At 47.5% G+C, this 21060-nt stretch overlaps 1 protein-coding gene across 2 annotated transcripts in view; it reads left to right on the forward strand.

Moving 5' to 3' along the window:
- The first annotated feature begins 416 nt into the window (after nt 1-416).
- Nucleotides 417-21060, forward strand: part of ube2j1 (ubiquitin-conjugating enzyme E2, J1) — a 135294-nt gene continuing 114650 nt past the window's right edge. Inside the window, exons 1-3 of one of the 2 annotated variants that reach the window (XM_072499768.1) lie at nt 417-707; nt 18879-19078; nt 20803-20917. In XM_072499768.1, the coding sequence (XP_072355869.1) occupies nt 465-707; nt 18879-19078; nt 20803-20917 (558 nt within the window). In that variant the 5' untranslated portion in view covers nt 417-464. The remainder of the gene's footprint in view (nt 708-18878; nt 19079-20802; nt 20918-21060) is intronic. The other variant, XM_072499769.1, reaches the window with a different exon arrangement.

The following is a 21060-nucleotide window of genomic DNA, read 5'->3' on the forward strand; positions in this document are numbered from 1 at the left end:
TTCGCGTAAGTGTTTGGGAGTCTTGCCGGGTGCCAAGTTGACAAGGAGTTGGGGTGCTAGTAAAGGAGGCAACCATCCTCCTGCCGACTTCCAACCTATGCAGGAAAACCTGGCTGGCTGGCCACTCAGCATGGACCTCCTGCCGTCAGTTAAATCTGCCTGTCTCAGTAAATATTATTCAATTTGATTGCTTACGGTGATAGAGTTCTTTGCCCCCTCACACACATCCCCTGGAGAGAGCGCGGTGTTGTTTTGGATTAATTTCCGTGTGAAAGTCCATGGGTAAGTGTAATGAATGTGTTCTTTCTTGTTGAATGTTTCTTGTAGAATGGTGTGTGTGTTCAATTGTTCCTCATCCCAGGGCTGAACGGTCCAAGTTTAATTTTTCAAAACTTTTTATTTTATTTTTAGTTATGCACTTCAGTGATGACTACTGGACAGAGGTCAAGCCCAGGATCCTGCTAATGGGACTGAGGAGAAGTGGAAAATCCTCTATTCAGAAAGTGGTCTTCCACAAAATGTCACCCAATGAGACACTCTTCCTAGAAAGTACCAACAAAATCTGTCGGGATGATATCGCCAACAGCTCTTTTGTTAATTTTCAGATCTGGGATTTTCCTGGGCAAATTGATTTTTTTGATCCAACATTTGACTATGAGATGATCTTCAGAGGGACTGGGGCCTTGATATTTGTGGTTGACTCACAGGTAATGTATTTTTTTTTCCTTGTATAAATTTAGAGTACCCAATTCTTTTTTTACCCCAATTCAAGGGGCAATTTAGCATGGCCAATTCACATCTGCACATCTTTTTGGGTTGTGGGGGTGAGACCCATGCAGACATTGGGAGAATGTGCAAATTCACATGTAATGTACTCTAAACTTCAAATTTAGATGCCAAAAGCTGTTGCATTCTATCCAACATCTTTAATACCAAGGAATATTTCAGGAGATGTCAAGCATGGACGATTTCTCCCAGTTTGTAAATGAGATTAAATCCGAAAAGGTAGGCTCTGATGGGTAAAACCCATTTACGAGCACGTGATGAATGCCTTTGCTTCAGAAACTTTCATTGTTCTGCATTCATACTGCTGTGAAGCAGTCAGACAGACAATTACTAAAAAAAAAGAGATTTTATTAAAAATGCAAGGAACCGTTTTGCGTAATACAATGGCATTCATGAATTTGAAGGGTTTGATTTGCTTAATTCAAAACTACATCATAGTTTGTGATTCCTCCACAATGTCTTTAACATAAAAACATTACAAGTTGTTTGATTGAAGTATTATAGAACAAAATTTGTCATGAGTCGCTCAAAGAAATATTAGTACAAATGACCATAAGCTTAGCCAAGGAGATATATTTTAAGGGGTGCCTTAAAGAAAGAGAGTGGTTTGGTGGGGGTAAGGATAGATGAAGATGAAATCCAAAGCTTGGGGTCTCGGCACCTGAAAGCACGGCTCCCAATGAGAAGACACAAGAGGGCAGATTTGGAGGAACATTGCGATCTCGGAGGATTGTGGGATGCCAGAAGGTTACAGAGGTAGAGGAATAAACCTATGGAAGGATTTTAAAACCGGCTGACACATGAAGAATTCAGTAGGCTGAATATTCAAAAGGGTTGAGAATGTTGAGCGCTTGTTGACTGTACCCAAGTGAGTCAGCGGGTTCTGGAAGGAATGGGTGATCGTTTGAAGGAAATATCAAAGTTACTTTGCTCTATTTGTTATACTGACATTAAGTATCTTGAATGGTGAGGAATTCCATTTCTGAACATCATGGAAAATAGGAGCAGGAGTATGCCATTACGCCGATTGAGCCTACTCCATCATTCGACAGCATCATGTCCGATCCTCTGCCTCAACGCCATACCCCACTGCTTTCCCCATAACCCTTGATGATTTCTTCTTAAATATATTCAATAACTTGGCATCCAGAGCCTTCTGTGGTGGAGAATTTCAAAGGTTCACCCTCTGAGTGAAGGAGGTTCTCCTCATCACAGTCCTAAATGGCCTACCCTGAGACAGAACCCCTTTTCTAGATGCCCCCACCCCATGCCAGACGAAACAGCATCCCTGCATTCAATCTGTCCAACCCTGTCAGAATTTTACATGTTTCAATTAGATACCCACTCATTCTACTAAATGTCAATGAATACAGGCCAAGTTGACACAATCTTTCCTCGTATGACAATCCTGCCACCCCAAGAATCAGTCTGGTGAACCTTTGCTGCACCCCCTCTATGACAGGTATATCCATTTTAGATGGGAAGACCAAATACACACTATGCCAAGTGTGGTCTCACCAAGGCCCTGTACAGCTGCAGTAAGACATCATTGTACTCAAGTCCTCTTACAATGAACATACCATTTGCCTTCCTAACTACTTGCTGTACCCGACTGCTTGCTTTCAGTGACTGATGTACTAGGATACCCAATTATTTTTTCCAATTAAGGGTCAATTTAGCGTGGCCAATCCACCAACTCTGCACATCTTTTTGGGATGTGGGGTTGAGGCCCACGCAGACACGTGGAGAATGTACAAACTCCACACAGACAGTGACCTGGAACCGGGATCGAACCCGCGTTCCCGGAGCCGTGAAGCAGCAGTGCTAACTACTGCCACATGCAGGTTCTTTTGTACATCAAGATTTCCCAATCTATCATCATTTACATAATATTCTGTCTTTCTGTTTCCCTGTCTGAAGTGGATAACTTGACATTTATCCATGTTATACTACATTTGCTATGTATTTGCCTACTCACTCAACTAGTCTAGATTACTTTGAAGCCTCTTAACATCCTCCTAGCCACTCACCTTCCCAGTAAGTTTTGTGTCATATGCAAACTTGGAAATATTACATGCAATTTCCACATCCAAATCATTGATGTATGTTTTGAATATCTGGGGCCACAGGGATCAATGCTGGGGGCACATTTATTTACAATATATATTAATGACTTGGATGAGGGAAGTGAGTGCACTCTTGCCAAGTTTGTGGATGACACGAAAATAGGTGGGGAGGCAAGTGGTGAGGATGACAGACCCAACAAAGAGATATCGACAGGTTAGGTGAGTGGACAAAAACTTGGGAGATGGATAATGTAGGAAAATGTGAAGTTTTGCACTTTAGTAGGAAAAATAAAAGCCGAATATTATTTAAAATGGAGAAAGAAGCATTTGGGGGTCCTCTTACATAAATCACAAAAAGCTAGCATACAAGTTCAGCAGGTAATTGGGAAGGCAAACGAAATGTTGGCTTTTATTTCAAAGGAATGGAATATAAAAATAGGGAATTCTTGCTAAACCTATACAAAGCAGTAGTTGATCACACTGGGAATATTATTAACAGTTTTGGTTCCCTAATCAAAGCAAAATTATATTGGCATTGGAAGCAATCCAGAGAAGGGTTGATCCCAGGTATGGAGGGATTTTTTTAATGAAGGGAGGCAAAGTAGGCTGGGCCTCTACTCATTGGAGTTTAGAAGAATGAGAGGTGATCTTAGGATTCTCAGGGGGCTTGACAGGGTAGATGTCGAGAGGACATTTTCTCTTGTTGGAGAATCTAGGACAAGAGCGCATAATCTCAGCGTAAGGGTTTGCCCATTTAAAACAGAGATGAGGAAGAATTTCTTCTCTCAGAGGTCACTATTCCCTAAACGACCCTGCGCAACAAGATTATGAATTAACCCATTCTCATTGCATAATACCAAATCATGGCATTTTCCCTCGTTGGTTCCTCAGCGTACTGGTCTAAAAAAGCCATCCCGTGCACATTCCAAGAATTCATCTGTTAGCCATGATTACTGTTGCACCCTTTTTACCTGCATCTGTGATATCCTGTTTAATGCCATTCCCTCTCTTATCACTATTGTTTGGAGGCCTGTAGACAACTGCCACGAATGGTTTCCACTAATATTTATTTTTCGCTCCACCCAGACTGATCCAATATTTAGATTTTCTGAGCCAATATCCTCTCACACTATTGCATGGATTTCATCCGTAACTAACTACACCACCTCACCTCCTTTCCTTTTTTGTCTGTCCTTTCTAAATATCGAATACTCTTATTATTCAGTTCCCAGCCTTGGTCACCGTGCAGCTTGGTCTCCATAATCGCAATTCTATCATACCATCTATACCGATTTGCACTTTCAATTTATCTATCTTATTGTGAATGCATCATGCATTCAGATAGTACTGGGCGGGAGTCCCCCAGCCCGGTGGCGGCCGGAGAATCCCCGCGAACTGGCCACGACGCCCCGACACCAGTACGCGATTCCACCCGGGCTTAAGACCTTGCTCACCAGCGGCTTCTCTTGACAAGTAGGATGTCTGATTTAATCGATGTGGGCGTTCCAGGGTGGGAGCATGGACTGTTTTGCTGAGCCCCTCCCAGGCTGAAGACGTCACGCACCAGCACCTACTATACATTATCCTGGGATGGGAGTATGGACTGTTCGATTGCTAGGCCCTGGTCCCGGGCTGAAGATCTACTTTTGCTTTCCTATCCCCTCACCCTGCAGCTCTACAGGATGGTGGTGGCGTGGAGGGCTCCCCTCTCCGCTCCAGCCTCCTACGCCAAGCACTTCCATCTCCATTCCAGAGCTTTTCCCGGAATTGTTCCCGGATCTGTCCGGTGGCCTGGCGCCGCAAGAGGAATGGGGGTCTGAGTCGTCACCTCCCTCTGTCCCGATACCCCGAGAAGAGCCTATGAGGAACCGGTTTGTCAATGATTCAGGGGGTGGGATCGAGGTACACCCAGGGCTAGTTGGTGGGTCCATGCCGTCCGCCACTCAATGTAGTGAGGGACTCGGTCCCAGATGGCGACTGCCCGAAGGAGGATGTCTATTTGATGGGGAGAACGGGGGATGATTTTGAGTCAATCTGTAACGAAGCGGTGGACTCCCTCGCTCCCGAATCGCCCCCCCATCCCCTGTGGTGGTATGCATTAGGGGCAATACGGTACACCAGGAATGCCGAGGAGCTATTGGAGGACAGATGCTGGATCCCGATTGGATCCTCCACCCAGACAGGAGGGGTATAAGAACCTGGGTTTAATCCCCGCAGCTGCATTCTGTGACTGAGCCGTTGGGGAACGAGTCTGAACAAGTCTGCTCAATAAAGCCTCAATTGAAGTTCTTTACGTCTCGCCTCGTGTGTGATTGATGGTGCTACATCCCCCGAGGAGATCTCCGGCAATATGTATATGCCAACTGCGGTCACAAAAATAGAGTGCAGCTAGCTGTCAACCAGTGGCCGGACATGGTGTTGCTTATGAAGTCTTCCCGTGCCTACGTTAAAGAGGCGGGAGATGCAGACGCGACTGAGCGGTGCTGGCTGAAATCTTTCCTCGCCAGGCTCCAGAGGGAGCGGAAGGGTGCGCACTGCTCTGCTCCATCAGGGCACTGAAAGGATGACGGTGGAGGTGGCAATTTACTGCTGACGTGGAGGTGACCACAGCCAGCCTCAACATCAACGGCAGCAGGGACACGCTCCGCAGGTTCCAGAACTTCTCGGTCCTCCGGGATGGGAAGTATGCGGCGTGCTTCCTGCAAGAAGTCCACACCGTTCTGGGAGACAAAGCCATGTGGCTCCTGGAGTGGCGAGGGGGGTTTCTACATTACCTCACATTTAGGCGGGGTGGCTATCTTGTTGACCCCACATTTCAGACAGAGATCTTGGGGGTCAAGGAGCCAGCGTGGCCGGTTGCTGCACCTGACAGTCCGCAAGGGGGCGAGATACTTCATGTCTACGTTCCCCAGGCTTACCATCAGCAGATGACTTTCTTCGAGCAAGTGTCTACTGATCTTGGCACCATCGCCGCGGGCGTGTGCATCATCCTGGGAGGGGGGGGGATTTTAATTGCACCCCAAGGTGTGCCCCGGCGACGCATTTCTTCCGCCAGGTGCACGGTGTGTTCATAGATCTGCAGGCACTGTCCGTCTTTTACCAGGACCGTCTGAAAGTCTGGAGCATGCTTGCCCCGCAGCTCTTCTCCATCAGGAGTGGTCGTTGTCGTCAGGGAGCCACTACCGAAGAATCCGCACCTCCACCAATACCATTTTGAGTGGTTGAGGAGCAAGCTGTGGCTGCTGGGCTGACCAAGATCGGGGACGTGCTGTGTGGCGGAGGGGTGGCTGGCTCGTGGCCAATGCCATCGGAGACCTCCACACGGTCGTGCTCGGACCCGATGACACTCGCTGTCTGGAGGACAGACAGGTGTGCGGTGGTATCCCGTCTGAGCGAAACCTGCTTGAAAGGAATTCCACATTGGCCCCTAAACCTCCCTCAGGAGCTGATGCCCTAGCCACCTCAGGAAAATGCCCTGCGAGCCTTTTCGCACTGTGTGGAGTTTCCTGTACGGGCTGCTGCTGCAACTCTTCACCGCCTTACCCTCGCCCGGGCACGCCATGGCATGCCTTGTTGCCATCCAGTTCCTCCTTGGAGGAGTCCCATCAATCCTGGGGACCTGGGTGGAGGGTGCTGCATGCGGCATTGCTGTACAATCATCGACTGCACCAGTTCAGGGACTCCCAAGAAGCCTGCCATTTTTGCGGTCTTGTGGAGTCCGTAGACCATGTTTATGTTGCGTGTTATAAGCTGCACTCCCTTTTTAGTTTTCTGACAAATCTTTTGTTGAAGCTTTGTTTGCACTTCAGCAGCACACTCCTGATCTATGGGCACCCAGTGCGGAGAGGGACAGGGAAGACGGAGAATCTCCTTGTGAACCTACTCCTGGGTCCGGCGAAGTGCGCCATTTATAGGTCCACGGAGAGGGCGACCAAATAGGTCGTCCGGCCAGACTGTCTGCCCCTCTTCCCGGTCGAACCCGGGATCTCAGCGCCATAAGGCAGCAATACTAACCATTGCACTACTGTGCCACCGTCAGTGACATCCTTGACCCTGGCACCAGGGAGGCAACATACCATCCTGGTGTCACATCAGTGGCCACAGAAAAGTTTATCTATTCCCCTTACAATCCCCTATCACTATTGTCCTCCCACTTCTCCCCACCATGTAGCTGGGCCACTCGTGGTGCCATGGACCTGGCTCTTGCTGCGTTCTCCTGAGAGACCACCTCCGCCAACAATATCCAAAACAGAAAATCTGTTAGAGAGAGAGATGGCCCAAGGGGACTCCTTCCCTGCCTGCCTAGTGCTCTTGCTCTGGTGGTCACCCATTCCCTTTCTGCCTGTGCACTTTGACCACCTCGCTGTACCTGCTATCCACAAATATTTCATCCTTACGGATGCTCCACAGTGGTCACAACTCCAGCTCCGAATCACACATTTCAAATAGCTGCAGCTGGGGAAACTTCCCACCCACATGGTCACCCTGGATATTGAAAGTGTCCCTGACTTCCCAAACCTCACAGGAGGAATATTCCACATGGTCAAGCTGCCCTGCCATGACTAGTTTTCTTTTAATTTAGAGTACCCAATTATTTGTTTCCAATTAAGGGGCAATGTAGCGTGGCCAATCCACCTACCCTGCCCATCTTTGGGTTATGGAGGTGAGACCCACGCACACACGGGTGGAATGTGTAAACTCCACACGCACAATGACCCAGGACCAGGATCGAATCTGGGTCTTCGGTGCTGAGGCAACTGTGCTAACCACTGCACCCCGTGCCGCCCCTGTCCTGCCATGACGTACCGTTAAATTACTCCCCTTACTTTTACTTCCACCACTTTAGGGTATGTTAAGGAGAGTAGAAATACTCATCACCTCCTACTGACCAAGGTTGCTGCTCTGCTTTCTGAAGAAAAGTAGGAAAGGAAAGGCTCACCTGGCTCCCTTATCACCAAACTCCAACTCTCTGTCACAATCTAGTGCAGTCCAAGCAGCACAGACTAAGCTGCATTTTGTCTAATTTTATGCTCAACTGAATCTGGCCTCTGGAAAACTCTTTAAGCCAGTTACCTAATTAACTAGTTGCAGCTGTATTACAGCCTGAATCAGCCTTGTTTTAAAGCCACAAGTAAAACTGACCTCCTTCCAATCCAAAGAGCAACTTTCTTTAATTGCTAAATTAAAGAAAGAGTAATCTTCAGATAGAAATTGAACCCTTAAATCTCCTTGGTCGTCATACTCCAACTGCAACACTCTACTGTAGTCCAAGCAGCACTCCAGTGCAGACCATTGCAAAATTTTAATAATGACATATCTAAAATATATATATTACTCTTGAATCCACCAGGATGATAAAATGACCTATAGGCTTCTTGTTGAAAGATGAACTATTTAATGAGTAATAAAATAATAAACTGTGAGTCCTTTTACTCAATACAAAACTAACAATAAAGAATTAAAGTACAATACAATAACTATATAACTATACACTATTATAGCAAACTAATTATAACTTCTCTCACTCTAGCTATTCTATGTCTTGCTTGTTCACTGTTCTGAATCACATCATCATGTCATCTGACTTAGAAAAGGTGGAAAACCAGTTCTTATAGTATCTGACTGTGAGCCACCTAGTGTTGAAATGACTGTACTCCATTTACATACATTGATCATGTATATTGATATCTGAATATCACTGCAACCATAAGCATATTTTACATTGAAAGTAATTAAAATCAACAATTGTACAAGTTACTTTTCGATAAGAAAGTGTTCGCTGATAAATTTAAATTAACTGCACAGTTTTTATTACAAATATGATCCTTATAAAACATTGGCCTGGATTTACATACTGGAGGCGGGTTGTGGAAGTCGGGAGAATTCCAAGCTTAGTTTGATACCTTGGGGAAAAAATGCCCAAAAGGACGGAATTTTCATTGTTGAGGGGATGGAGTGGCTGTAGACTGCAGTTAGGCCAGCCGACCTGGGAAAAAGTGTGGAGGCAGTCACAGGGGCTGCTGGGTACTGAGTGGGTGGGCTGTTTAAAAGGCCCACCTTGGTGCTGTGGGACTTTGTTCCAATTATTGAAACCGAAGTCCCTCGTTCCTCACACCCCCCCCTTTAAAAGGTCCCCTCTTGCAGACTATTGTTCACCACTCCTTAGAGTTGCCATGAACCATGACTCATTGTAAACCTGGCCCCACTTCATGAAAATTGTGGGGAACTAAGACATGCCTATCCAGGCAATTGAGCCAGCCAGGTCTGGATGCAGATTTTGACCCAAACCTGCCTGCACACTTAAAAAGCACTCCCAAAAATCCAAAACCCTGTGAATTTGATTGGGCATCTTGGAATCTAGATGCAGCCGTCATTTTTAATAATAATAATAATGAAAGGGTGTAAAGACATTCCCAGTAGCTGCAGGGTGGTCAGTTTGAAATCAATGGTGGGTAAGGTCTTAGAAACAATAATTAAGGAAAAAAAATAAACAGGCACTTTTGACTTAACTAAGGAGGGCCAGCACAGATTTGTAAAAGGTAGATCATAGATTTCATAGAATTTACAGTGCAGAAGGAGGCCATTCGGCCCTTTTAGTCTGCACCGGCTCTTGTAAAGAGCACCCTACCCAAACTCAACACCTCCACCCAACACCAAGGGCAATTTTGGACACTAAGGGCAATTTATCATGGCCAATCCACCTAACCTGCACATCTTTGGACTGTGGGAGGAAACCGGAGCACCCGGAGGAAACCCATGCACACACGGGGAGGATGTGCAGACTCCGCACAGACAGTGACCCAAGCCGGAATCAAACCTGGGACCTTGGAGCTGTGAAGCAGTTGTGCTACCCACAATGCTACCGTGCTGCTCCATCATGCTTGACTAATCCAACTGAATTTTTTTGAAGAAGTAACAGACGATTGATGAAGGGACTACATGAATGTTAGCTATATGGAATTCTAGAAAGCCTTTGGCAAAGTATCACATAAAAGGTTGGGTTAACAAAATTGGGGCACAGGGAATAGGAGGGTCAGGGTCAGCTTGGATAAAAAATGTGCTTCAGGCAAGGAAACAGTGGGTCATGGTAACTGCGTGTTGTTTAGGCTGGCGATTGAATGACAGTAGTGTTCCCCAAGGATCAAATGCATGGTGGCACAGTGGTTAGCACTGCTGCCTCACAGCGCCACGGTCCCGTGTTCAATTCCGGCCTTGCGTGACTGTGTGGAGTTTGCACGTTCTCCATATGTCTGCGCGGGTTTCCTCTGGGTGCTCTGGCTTCCTCCCATGGTCCAAAGATCTGCAGGTTAGATGGGGTTTTATGGGGATTGGGTGGGAAAGTGGGCCTGTGTAAGGTGCTCGTTCAGAGGGTCGGTGCAGACTTGATGGGCCGAATGGCCTCCTTCTGCCCTGTTAGGATTATGAATGACTTTTTAAAAAAAAAAATTATTTACACGACCTGGATTCGCACAGGTTGTCATGGGAGGGAACTTCAACACAGTTATGGACCCTGGCTTGGATCGGTCAAGCTCGAAAACGGGCAGGGTGCCAGCAATGGCAAAGGAACTAAGAGGGTTCATGGAGCTGATGGGGGTGTGGATTCATGGAGATTTGGGCAGCCAAGGGTGAAGGAGTTCTCCTTCTACTCACACGTGCATAAACTGTTCTCCCGGATTGATTTCTTTATTTTGAGCAGGGCCTTGCTGGCTAGGATGGTGGACACAGGGGGCGCGATTCTCCGAGGCCGTGCCGATTGAGAGAATCGCCGGGCGTGCCATTATATAGCATGACGCCTGTCCGACACCGTTCTGCCATTCTCCCAACCGGCGAGAACGGCCCCATCGAGTTCTGCGCTGCGCCAGCCGGAGAATTGCCCGAGACACTCACAACGGCGATTCTCCGGTACCCCCGCTATTCTCCGGCCCGGATGGGCCGAGCAGCCGCTCTGACCCGACAGGTTTCCGCCGGCACCGTCCACACCTGGTCACTGCTGGCGGGAACTGTGCGGGAACGCTGGGAGGGGCAGCCTGTTGGGGGGGGGGGGGGGGGGGCTTCCTTCACCGGGGTGGTTGACCTCTCTAAAGGAGGACCTCCTTTCCTCCGCCGCCTCGCAAGATCCATCCACCATCTTCTTGCGGGGCGGCTTCGGGGAGGACGGCAACTTCATTTATGCGACACCGGCCTCGTCATTTACGTGGCGCCGCTTTTTACGTGGCGCCAAGGCCCAGCGCGCGTAAAATACGTAATCCGTTCCTAGTCCCCCGGGGGCGGGAGAATAGGGGGCTGGGAGCGGGCTCCGACGCCGGAGTGAAACAATCCGGTTTTCACTCCGGCGTCGGGACTTTGTCTCCCTTTGGGAGAATCGTGCCCGGGGTACTCGGCGATTACAATCTCAGACCATGCTCCGTACTGGGTTGACCTGCTGGTTAGTAAAGACAGTAACCAGTGCCCACACTGGAGGTTTGATGTGGGACTTTTGGTGGATGAAGGGTGTGCGAGCGGCTGAGAAAATGTATTCAGAACAACCTGCAGGTCAACAACACGGGGGAAATTTCAGCAGCGATGGGCTGGGAAACACTGAAGGCGGTGGTTAGAGGGGAGCTGATCTCGATCCGGGCTGATAGGGAGAATGTGGACAGGGCAGAGACGGACCGACTGGTTAAGGAGATACTACAGATCGATAGGAGGTATGCAGAAACCACAGAGGCAGGGATTTTAAGGGAATGGCGGAGGCTACAGGCGGAGTTCGGCTTGTTAACCATAGGGAGGGCGGTGAAGCAGCTGAGAAAGGCGAGGGGGGCGATCTATGAACATGGAGAGAAGGCCAGCAGAATGCTTGCACAGCAGCTTAGGAAGAGGGAGGCAGCTAGGGAGATAGGGAAAGTAAAGGACGGAGATGGGAACCTGGTTGGTGATTCAGTAGGGGTGAATAAGGCGTTGAGGGATTTCTACAGTAGGCTGTACAGGTCGGAACCCCCTATGGGGCCGGAGGGGATGAGGCACTTCTTGGAGGGGCTGAATTTCCCAAAGGTGGACGGGGAGCGGGTAGAAGGGCTGGGGGCCCCAATCGGGCTGGAAGAGATAGTGGAGGGCTTGAAGGCCATGCAGGCGGATAAGGCCCCGGGTCCGGACGGGTACCCAGTGGAGTTTTATAAACGTTCTCGGGGATATTGGGGCCGGTGTTATTGAGGATGTTCAATGAGGCAAGGGAAAGAGGGGTGCTGCCCCCGACGATGTCACAGGCAATGATTTAGCTGATTCTTAAGCGGGACAAGAATCCGGACCTGTGTTGGTCCTACAGGCCGATCTCCCTGTTGAATGTAGATGCTAAGTGGCTGGCCAAAATCTTGTCCTCCAGGATCGAGGATTGTGTTCTGGATGTTATTGGGGAGGACCAGACGGGGTTTGTTAAGGGCAGGCAGTTGGTGCCCAATGTAAGAAGGCTGTTAAATGTGACCCTGATGCCCCTGGACGGGAGGGAGGTGGAGGTAGTGATCGCAATGGATGCAGAAAAGCATTTGATCCCCATTTGATCAGGGAGAATGGGATTATCTGTGGGAGATACTGGGACTGTTTGGATTTGGGCGGGGCTTTATTGACTGGGTCAGGTTACTGTATCAGGCTCCTGTGGCAAGTGTACGGACGAATAGGACAGCATCGGACTATTTTAGACTGCACCGGGGGATGAGATGGGATGCCCCCTCTCCCCACTGTTGTTTGCGTTGGCTATAAACCCGTTGGCAATTGCTCAGAGAGCCTCGAGGGGCTGGAGAGGACTGGTCGCGGGGGGTGTGTGGAGCCCAGGGTTTCGCTCTATGCGGATGACCTGCTTCTGTACGTTTCGGACCCAATAGAGGGGATGCAAGAAATCATGAGGTTTCTAGGGGAATTTGGCCGGTTTTCGGGGTAAAGCTTAATATGGAAAAGAGCGAGATGTTTGCGGTTCAGGCGAGGGAACAGGAGAGGCGATTGGGGGAGCTGCCGTTTAGGTTAGTAGAGGGAAGCTTGAGGTACCTAGGCATGCAAGTGGCGCGGGAATGGGACCGGCGGCATAAATTGAATCTGGTCCGGCTAGTGGACCAAATGAAGGACGGTTTTCGGAGATGGGGCGCGCTTCCGTTGTCTCTGGCTGGGAGGGTGCAAACGGTGAAAATGACGGTCCTCCCGAGATTCCTATTTGTATTTCAGTGTCTCCCCATCTTTATTCCCCAGTCCTTTTTTAAGCGGGTCAACAGAGTGATCACGGGCTTCGTCTGGACGGGCAAGACCCCTCAAGTAAGGAAGGTAATGCTTGAGCGGAGTCGGGGAGAGGGCGGGCTGGCGCTGCCAAATTTTAGCAACTATTACTGGGCGGCTAATATAGCCATGATCAGGAAGTGGGTGGTGGGGGAGGGGTCGGCATGAGTGCGTATGGAGGCAGATTCATGTAAGGGTACCAGTCTGGGGGCATTGGAAACTGCGCCTCTGCCATTCCCGCCACCACTGTATTTCACCAGTCTAGTGGTGGTGGCGGCCCTGAGAGTTTGGGGCCAATGGAGGAGGCATGTGGGAGCAGTGGGGGCATCGGTCTGGGCCCCAATCTGTGACAATCACCAGTTTGCCCCGGGGAGTATGGATCGGGGGTTCCGGTTATGGCGGAGAGCGGGGATTGAGAGGATGGGGGATATGTTCATAGAGGGGAGCTTTCCGAGTATGAGGGCGTTGGAGGAAAAGTTTGGGTTGGCGAGGGGAAACAAATTCAGGTACCTGCAGGTGCGAGACTTCCTTCGTAAACAGGTGTCAATCTTCCCGCTCCTACCGCTAAGGGAGATTCAGGACAGGACAGTTTCCAGAGGATGGGTCGGAGAAGGGAGCGTCTCGTACATTTATAAGGAGCTTATGAGGTCGGAGGAGACGCAGACCGTGGAGCTGAAGCGCAAGTGGGAGGAGGAGCTGGGAGGTGAGATAGAGGATGGTCTACGGGCAGACGCTTTGAGTAGAGTCAACGCGACCGCAACATGTGCCAGGCTCAGCCTGATACAATTTAAGGTTGTTCACCGGGCTCACATGACAGTGGCCCGGATGAGCAGATTCTTTGTGGTGGAGGACCGGTGTGCAAAATGTGCGGGAGAACCGGCGAACCATGTCCACATGTTTTGGACATGTCCAGAGCTTAGGGGATTTTGGCAGGGGTTTGCGGACGTCATGTCCACGGTGTTAAAAACAAGGGTGGCACTGAGTCCAGAGGTGGCGATCTTTGGGGTGTCGGAAGACCCTGGAATCCAGGAGGAGAAAGAGGCAGACGTTCTGGCCTTTGCTTCCCTGGTCGCCCGGAGATGGATACTATTAGGGAGGGACTCAAAGCCCCCGAAGTTGGAGACCTTGCTATCGGACATGGCTAGCTTTCTGTGTTTGGAGAAAATCAAGTTCGCCTTGAGAGGGTCACTGTTAGGGTTCACACGGAGGTGGCAACCGTTCGTCGACTTCTTTGCGGAAAATTAATCGTCAGCAGACGGTCGGGGGGGGGGGGGGGGAGGGGGGGAAATAGTTTAGATTAAAGTAGGGGGTCAATCAGGGTGGGACCTGTACGAAAGGTAAATGGATTTTGCACTATGTTTATGGTTTCATGTATATAGTTTATTTTGTTGTTATTATACCAAAAATACCTCAATAAAATGTTTATTTAAAAATATGTTTATTAAAAAATGTTCATATTAATCAAAACCATGCAAAATAATCGAACAGAAATATGCAACAGAAGGAAGAGATAAAAAAAGCAAAAGTACGCTTAACTTTAACACAAAAACTAAACTAAACCCCCTCAACAGCTGACTAGCTCCTTAAAAAAGGAAAGGAATCATTGCCTTCTTGGGTAGAACACCTCCGACCACCTGATGGTGTATTTGATCTTCTCCAAATGTAGAAAGGACATGAGGTTACCCAATCACACTGAGACACTAGGCGGAGTAAGAGACTTCCACCCAAGCAGAACCCATCTCCGGGCTATCAACGAGGCAGAGGCAGGACATCAGCTGTCCCGCTCGCAGACTGAACGACACCTGCCCTCATTGCAGTATTCCAGGCCTCTAGTCTGCTACAAAATGCATACAGAATCATCAAAGGAATGAACATGTGATAATTCTGTTTACGTCTCTCTCCTTTTTACCTATGGAAGTATTCAGATTGTCACAACTTTCTCTTGAGCTTGGAATTTTTTGTTGATTTTTTTCTCTGTGCTCATTGATGTTCGTGATGATTGATGTCAAGAGTGAAGCACTTTTCTCTATTGGTAGGGAAACAAACTGAGGACCTTCCTGGTATGACTGCGTCAGTTGTTCATAGCTATCAGGGAAGTTAGTGTGTCTCTTCTCCGAGAAGAACAGAAGCAAAAACTCACTTTTATGTATCAGCACACTATTTTACTTAACGTGTTATTGGTTATCAATGTCTTGTACGACGGTTTTTCTCTAATGCAATTTTTAAATATATTTTTAGAATGTGGTGGTTTGTATTAGGGGTAATGTGGTACCTGTGAAGCCGAGAGGCTATTGGCTGACAGGTCCCGGGTCCTGGTTGGATCTGCCGACTTCTGGCTCCGCCCTGAAGGTGGAGTATAAGAGCTCGTGCTTCTCCCCGCAGCCTCATTCTGTTGCTGAGCTGCTGGGGACAAGTCTCGCTTAATAAAGCCAAGATAGACTTCATCGCTTCTTGTCTCGCGTAAGTCATTGTGCGCTACATAGAATTTCTTTTTTTAATCAATATTTTTATTGAAGTTTACATTTGTACACTGTACAGGAGATGATTGAAACGGTTATTATTTATAATTTACATGCCGTTCCTTTTTTGGCTTTCTCTCTTCCCCCCCGCTCCACCCCATTTTCGGACCCTGTCTTCTGACGTAGATGGATTATTTATCGCTAATTTTTTTCTTATGTCTTTGTGGTGGAGCCCTCTAAGAACATAAGACATAGGAGCAGAATTAGGCCACTCAGCCCATTGTGTCTACTCTGCCATTCAATCATGGCTAATATTTTTCTCATCCCCATTCTCCTGCCTTTCCCCCATAACCCGATTGCCTTTTTAATCAAGAACCTGCGTGTTAACCTTAAGAGAATCTTGAACAATGACTCCTAAGTCTCTTTGTGCTTCTAATTTCATAAGCATTTCCCCATTTAGAAAATAGTCTATTCCTCCTTCCAAAGTGCATAACCTCACACTTTTCCACATTGTAGTCCATCTGTCACTTCTTTGCCCACTCTCCTAGTCTGTCCTTCTGCAGCACCCCTGCTTCCTCAAAAGTACCTGTCCCTCTGCATATCTGGCCTCATTGCTTTCTGCTTGGGTACTCTTCTGGCGTTTCCTTGGGTGTCTCCCGCTTTGCACCCCCCCCCCCCCCCGCCTTGTTCCTGTCTTGCTTTCTTTGGCCCTGGTGGTTCCTGTACATCCTCCCACCCCCCCACCCCCCTCCCTTTCTATCCGTTATTGGCTTCAAACAGGCTGATGAATTACCCCCAACTTTGTGGAAGCCATCGTCCGACCCTCGGATGGTGTATTTGATCTTCTACAGATGGAGAAATTCCGACAGGTCTGCCAGCCAGTCTGTAGCTGTGGGTGGTGCTGCTGATCGTCAGCTGAGCAGGATTCTCAATCAGCCGATTAAGGAAGCAAAGGCAAGGGTGTCGGCCCTCTTCCCCATTTGAAGATCTGGCTGGTCTGATACCCAGAAGACTGCCACTCTCGGGCACAGCTCCTCCCTCACCCCCACAACCTTGAACATCGCCTCGAAGAAGGCTGTCCAAAACCTGACAAGCCTGGGGCATGCCCAGAACATGCGGGCGTGGTTGGCTGGAGCTCCCTGGCACCGCTCACACATCCTCCACCTCGGGAAAGAACCTGCTCATCCGGTTCTGCTTAGGTGTGCTCTGTGTATCACTTTAAACTGCATGAGGCTTAGCCTTGCGCAGGAAGAGATAGAGTTGGTCCTACTTAGTGCTTCGCTCCACAGTCCCCACTCCACTTCCGCCCTAGTTCATCCTCCCACTTCTGTTTTGCTCTGTTCAGTGGTGCTATCGCCCTTTCTAAAAGCCGTCCGTACATGTCCCCGCAGTTCCCTTTTTCCATACTGTCCGTGTCCAGTAGCTCCTCCAACATTGTGTCTCTCGGGGCTCTAGGGTACCGCGCCGTCTCCTTGCAGAGAACAGTTTTGACTTATAAATATCGGAGTTCCTGTCCGATCAGTAGTTCCAGTCTCTCCGTCGGATTTTCTAAGGTTGCAAGTCTGTCCCTGGTTTAGAAGTCCCTGATCGCTTGCGTCTCCCCATCCTGTCGCCACCTCTTAAAGGTGGTGACTAGCATGGCTGGTGGGTACCTGTGGTTGCCGCAGATAGGGGCCATGGTGGTCACCTCGTTAAGCCAAAGTGTTGTCTCACCTGGTTCCAAGTTCTTAGCATTGCTGGATGTGGGTTTTGCCGGCGGGGATGTGAGCGCTGTCATGGCGAGGGCTCGGAGGGTCGTTACCATGCAGGAGGACTCCTCCAACCTCATCCATTCTGTGTTCAGGTCCCTTATCCATTCCCTCACTCTCTCGACTGTGGCTGCCCAGTGGTAGTATTGTATTTTTAGATGTTATAATAAAATTTTACAAAGGAACCAGTTTGGCAAAATGCTGTTTCTAATTAGCAAATGCATGCGTGTGGACATTCGGCTAAAATAAGATTAAGAACTGAAGATGATTGCCTCCAGCTCCAACTGAAGATGATTTGCCCATGAGCAAAAAACATGCCAGCACTAACTTCCTAGACTTGTGCATGATTCCCATGATTAATACCCATTTGGGTGAGTTACTGGAGAACAAATGGTGCCTGTGAAATCATTCCTGAGCAAGGACTCAATAATTGGAGGAAAGCATGGGAGAAAATTGGTGGGAAAAGAAGAAAGGAAGAATAATATTGGAGAAGCATTCCTTCAAGGAACTAAAATGTTGGAATGTTCAAAATTAGCATGGCGAGTCAGACAACTAGATTGGAGGAACTATTAGCCCTGTGTAGCAGAGATCAGCGTTAGCAGTTTTTCAGAAATCTTCAGTGTTGCGTGAAAATATTCACAAGCAGACCTTTGAATGAGTAAAGAAGCAGTTTATTGTGTCAGAGCTCTGGGAGCCTGAGGCTCCACAGCCTTAGACAGCACTCTTTCTCACTTGAGCTAAGGTTCACATTGGGTTAGTATACAGATTCAAGGGGCGGAATTAGTTGCATTCTCATTTACATACAGTCAATCAACTCTATTCGTGTCACAATTCATTACATGCAGTCAATCAATTTTCTTAGCATGCCAGTTTATCACATATATGGTTAAAGTGGGTGTTGGCTCACCAGCCCCTAACTTCATGCAGAAGTATGTCCTGCCTGCATCTGGGGACCTTGAGCTATTGTGTGAAGCTGTTATCAGCGGCTGTTAAATATTCTCTAGAAAAACACCCACGTCTGGTTCCTATTCAATGATGCAGTTTGTAACTGAACCCAGCTAATGATTATTCAGGAATGTGGCTAGTTCAGCTAAATGCCATTTTGTATCTTTAGTATTGCTAGCTTAGCTAACAGCCATTTTGTGTCCCTTCTGATTTTAGTAATTATTAAGTTACAAAATCACGAGCATTGTGTATACATTATACAAATTGCTTCTTATACAGGTATCTAAGCCAATGATCAAAAACCTTCCTTTTAAATCTGACTTCAACTACTGTTTTGCACAAAGAACAAGAAAGCACAGAAGGTACATCGAATATGTTTGCAACATAGTTAATTATTTCGAAACACAAAATGTTTGCCACAACATTCAGCAATTGCACTGTTTCAACTATGAACTCACCTCTCCTTGCCAATTAAGCTCATTAACTTCTCCAAAGCCAGTTCACAGCATTTAAAAACATGCAAGATTAGGGAAAAGGGTCTAGACAGCTCAAGCTGAAGAAAAAATGGCCCAGAATCTAAACTCGCATTTAACCCTAAGTACACATTATGAATTTTGTTTTTGTTTAATGAAACCTAGGATGATTACATGGAGGCGTTGGCCAGACTGCATCTCACGGTGTCCAGGGCTTACAAAGTAAACAAAGAGATCAATTTTGAAGTATTCATCCATAAAGTAGATGGTTTATCTGATGATCACAAGATAGAAACACAAAGAGATATCCATCAACGAGCAAATGATGACCTTGCAGATGCTGGCTTAGAACAAATTCATCTCAGGTGAGAATTTCATGTCAATATATTTTCTGTTTCTGAATAGTAAATGCTCTCCATAGCTACGACACAACACCTTTGTAGCTCTTCATGCATCCTGGACAAAAGATGCAAATTAATATAGTATTAGGCAAATATTTATCCCTCATACCAAGACTAGATTAGCTGGTAATTTTCACCTTTTATTTGGTGGCAGCTTGTTGCACAAATTGCTGCTGCATTTCCTACATTACAATAGTGCCTACACTTCAGAACGACTTCATTGGCTGGAAAGTACATTGGCTTCCAGTACAGTTAAACATTGGCATCTATTCAAGATTGTGGAAAATTGCCCAAGTATGTCCTGTCCACAGACCACATTCTGGCCGATTACCGCCCAATCAGTCTACTCTGTTGTTAACAGTGCTATCAAATAGCACTTGCACAACAATAACCTGCTCTTTGATGCTCAGTTTGGGTTCTGCCAGGGACATTTGTCTCCTTACATTATTACAGCTTTGGTCCAAAGATGGACAAAGGAACTGAACTCAAGAGTTGAGGTGAGAGTGACATTAAGGCAGCATTTGACTGAGTGTGGCAACAAGGAGCCCAAGCGCAACTGGATCATTCTCCAGGGTTGGAGTCATACATGTCACACAGCAAGATGGTAGTAGGTGTTGAAGGTCAATCATCTCGGTCCCACCCAGGACATTGCTGCAGGAGTCCCTCAGGATGGTGACCAACCATCTTCAGTTTTGTCAATGATCTTCCCTTTATCATAAAGTCAGAAGTGGGGATGTTTGCTGATGATTGCACAATATTTAGCACCGTTAACCACTCCTCAGATACTAAAGCAGACAAAGCCCAAATGCACCAAGACCGAGACAATTTTCATGCCCGCAAGTGCCAGGCAATGACTATTTCCAAAAAGACAGAATCTAATCATCTCCTCTTGACATTCAAGGGCACCAGTATCACTGAATTCCTCATTATCAACTTCCTGGGAATACCATTGATCAGAAACTGGACCAACCATATAAATACTTTGGCCACAAGAGCAGGTCAGAGGCATGGAATTGTGAAGTGGATAACTCTCCCCTTAACTCCCCAAAGCCTGACCACAATCTACAAGGCACAAGTCAGGAGTGGTATACTCTCCACTTGCCTCGATGATAACAGATACAACAATACCCAAGAAACTTGACACTAGACACAACAGGATCTGCAACAACCCTCCCCCCCCCCCACCCCCCGAAAGAGCACCCCACCTAGGCTTACTCCCCTGCAATCCCATTACTCCACCCAACCTTTGCACCCTAAGGCCAATTTAGCATGGCCAATCCACCTAAACTGGACATTGGGAGGAAACTGGAGCACCCAGAAAAAACCCAGGCAGAATGGGGAGAATGTGCAAACTCCACCCAGCTAGTCACCCAAGATCGGGATCAAACCCAGGTCCCTGGCGCTGTGAGGATGCAGTACTAACCAGTGTGCCACCCTCTGTTCTTTTACTGTCACTGGGTCAAAATCCTGGAACTCCCTCCCTAACAGCACATAGACTGCAGGGATTCAAGAAGGCAGTTCGCCAGCACCTTCTCAAGGGAAATTAGGGATGGGCATCAAATAGTGGCCTTGTCAGCGATTCCCACAACCTATTAATGGATTCAAGAAAAAATGCAGCATTTCCTAATTGAGGTTTACTAAGAGATGACCAATAATTGTTCAATAAAAATAGCTTTTTGTTCCTACAGTTTCTATTTGACCAGTATTTATGACCATTCAATATTTGAAGCATTTAGCAAAGTGGTGCAGAAACTGATTCCTCAGCTTCCAACATTAGAGAATCTATTAAACATCTTCATCTCAGTAAGTTTTGTTTCTTAACTATTGCTGCTTACCATGTGAAAACATTATGGTGTATTCTTAAAGGAATGCTCTCAGATAAGTTCATGTAAGTGTATCCTTTTGATCACATCAATTGAAGAGAGAATTGCCTCTTGCATGTGATT

The sequence above is a fragment of the Scyliorhinus torazame genome, chromosome 4 (assembly GCF_047496885.1).
Source record: "Scyliorhinus torazame isolate Kashiwa2021f chromosome 4, sScyTor2.1, whole genome shotgun sequence".
In the NCBI taxonomy this organism is placed as follows: domain Eukaryota; kingdom Metazoa; phylum Chordata; class Chondrichthyes; order Carcharhiniformes; family Scyliorhinidae; genus Scyliorhinus; species Scyliorhinus torazame.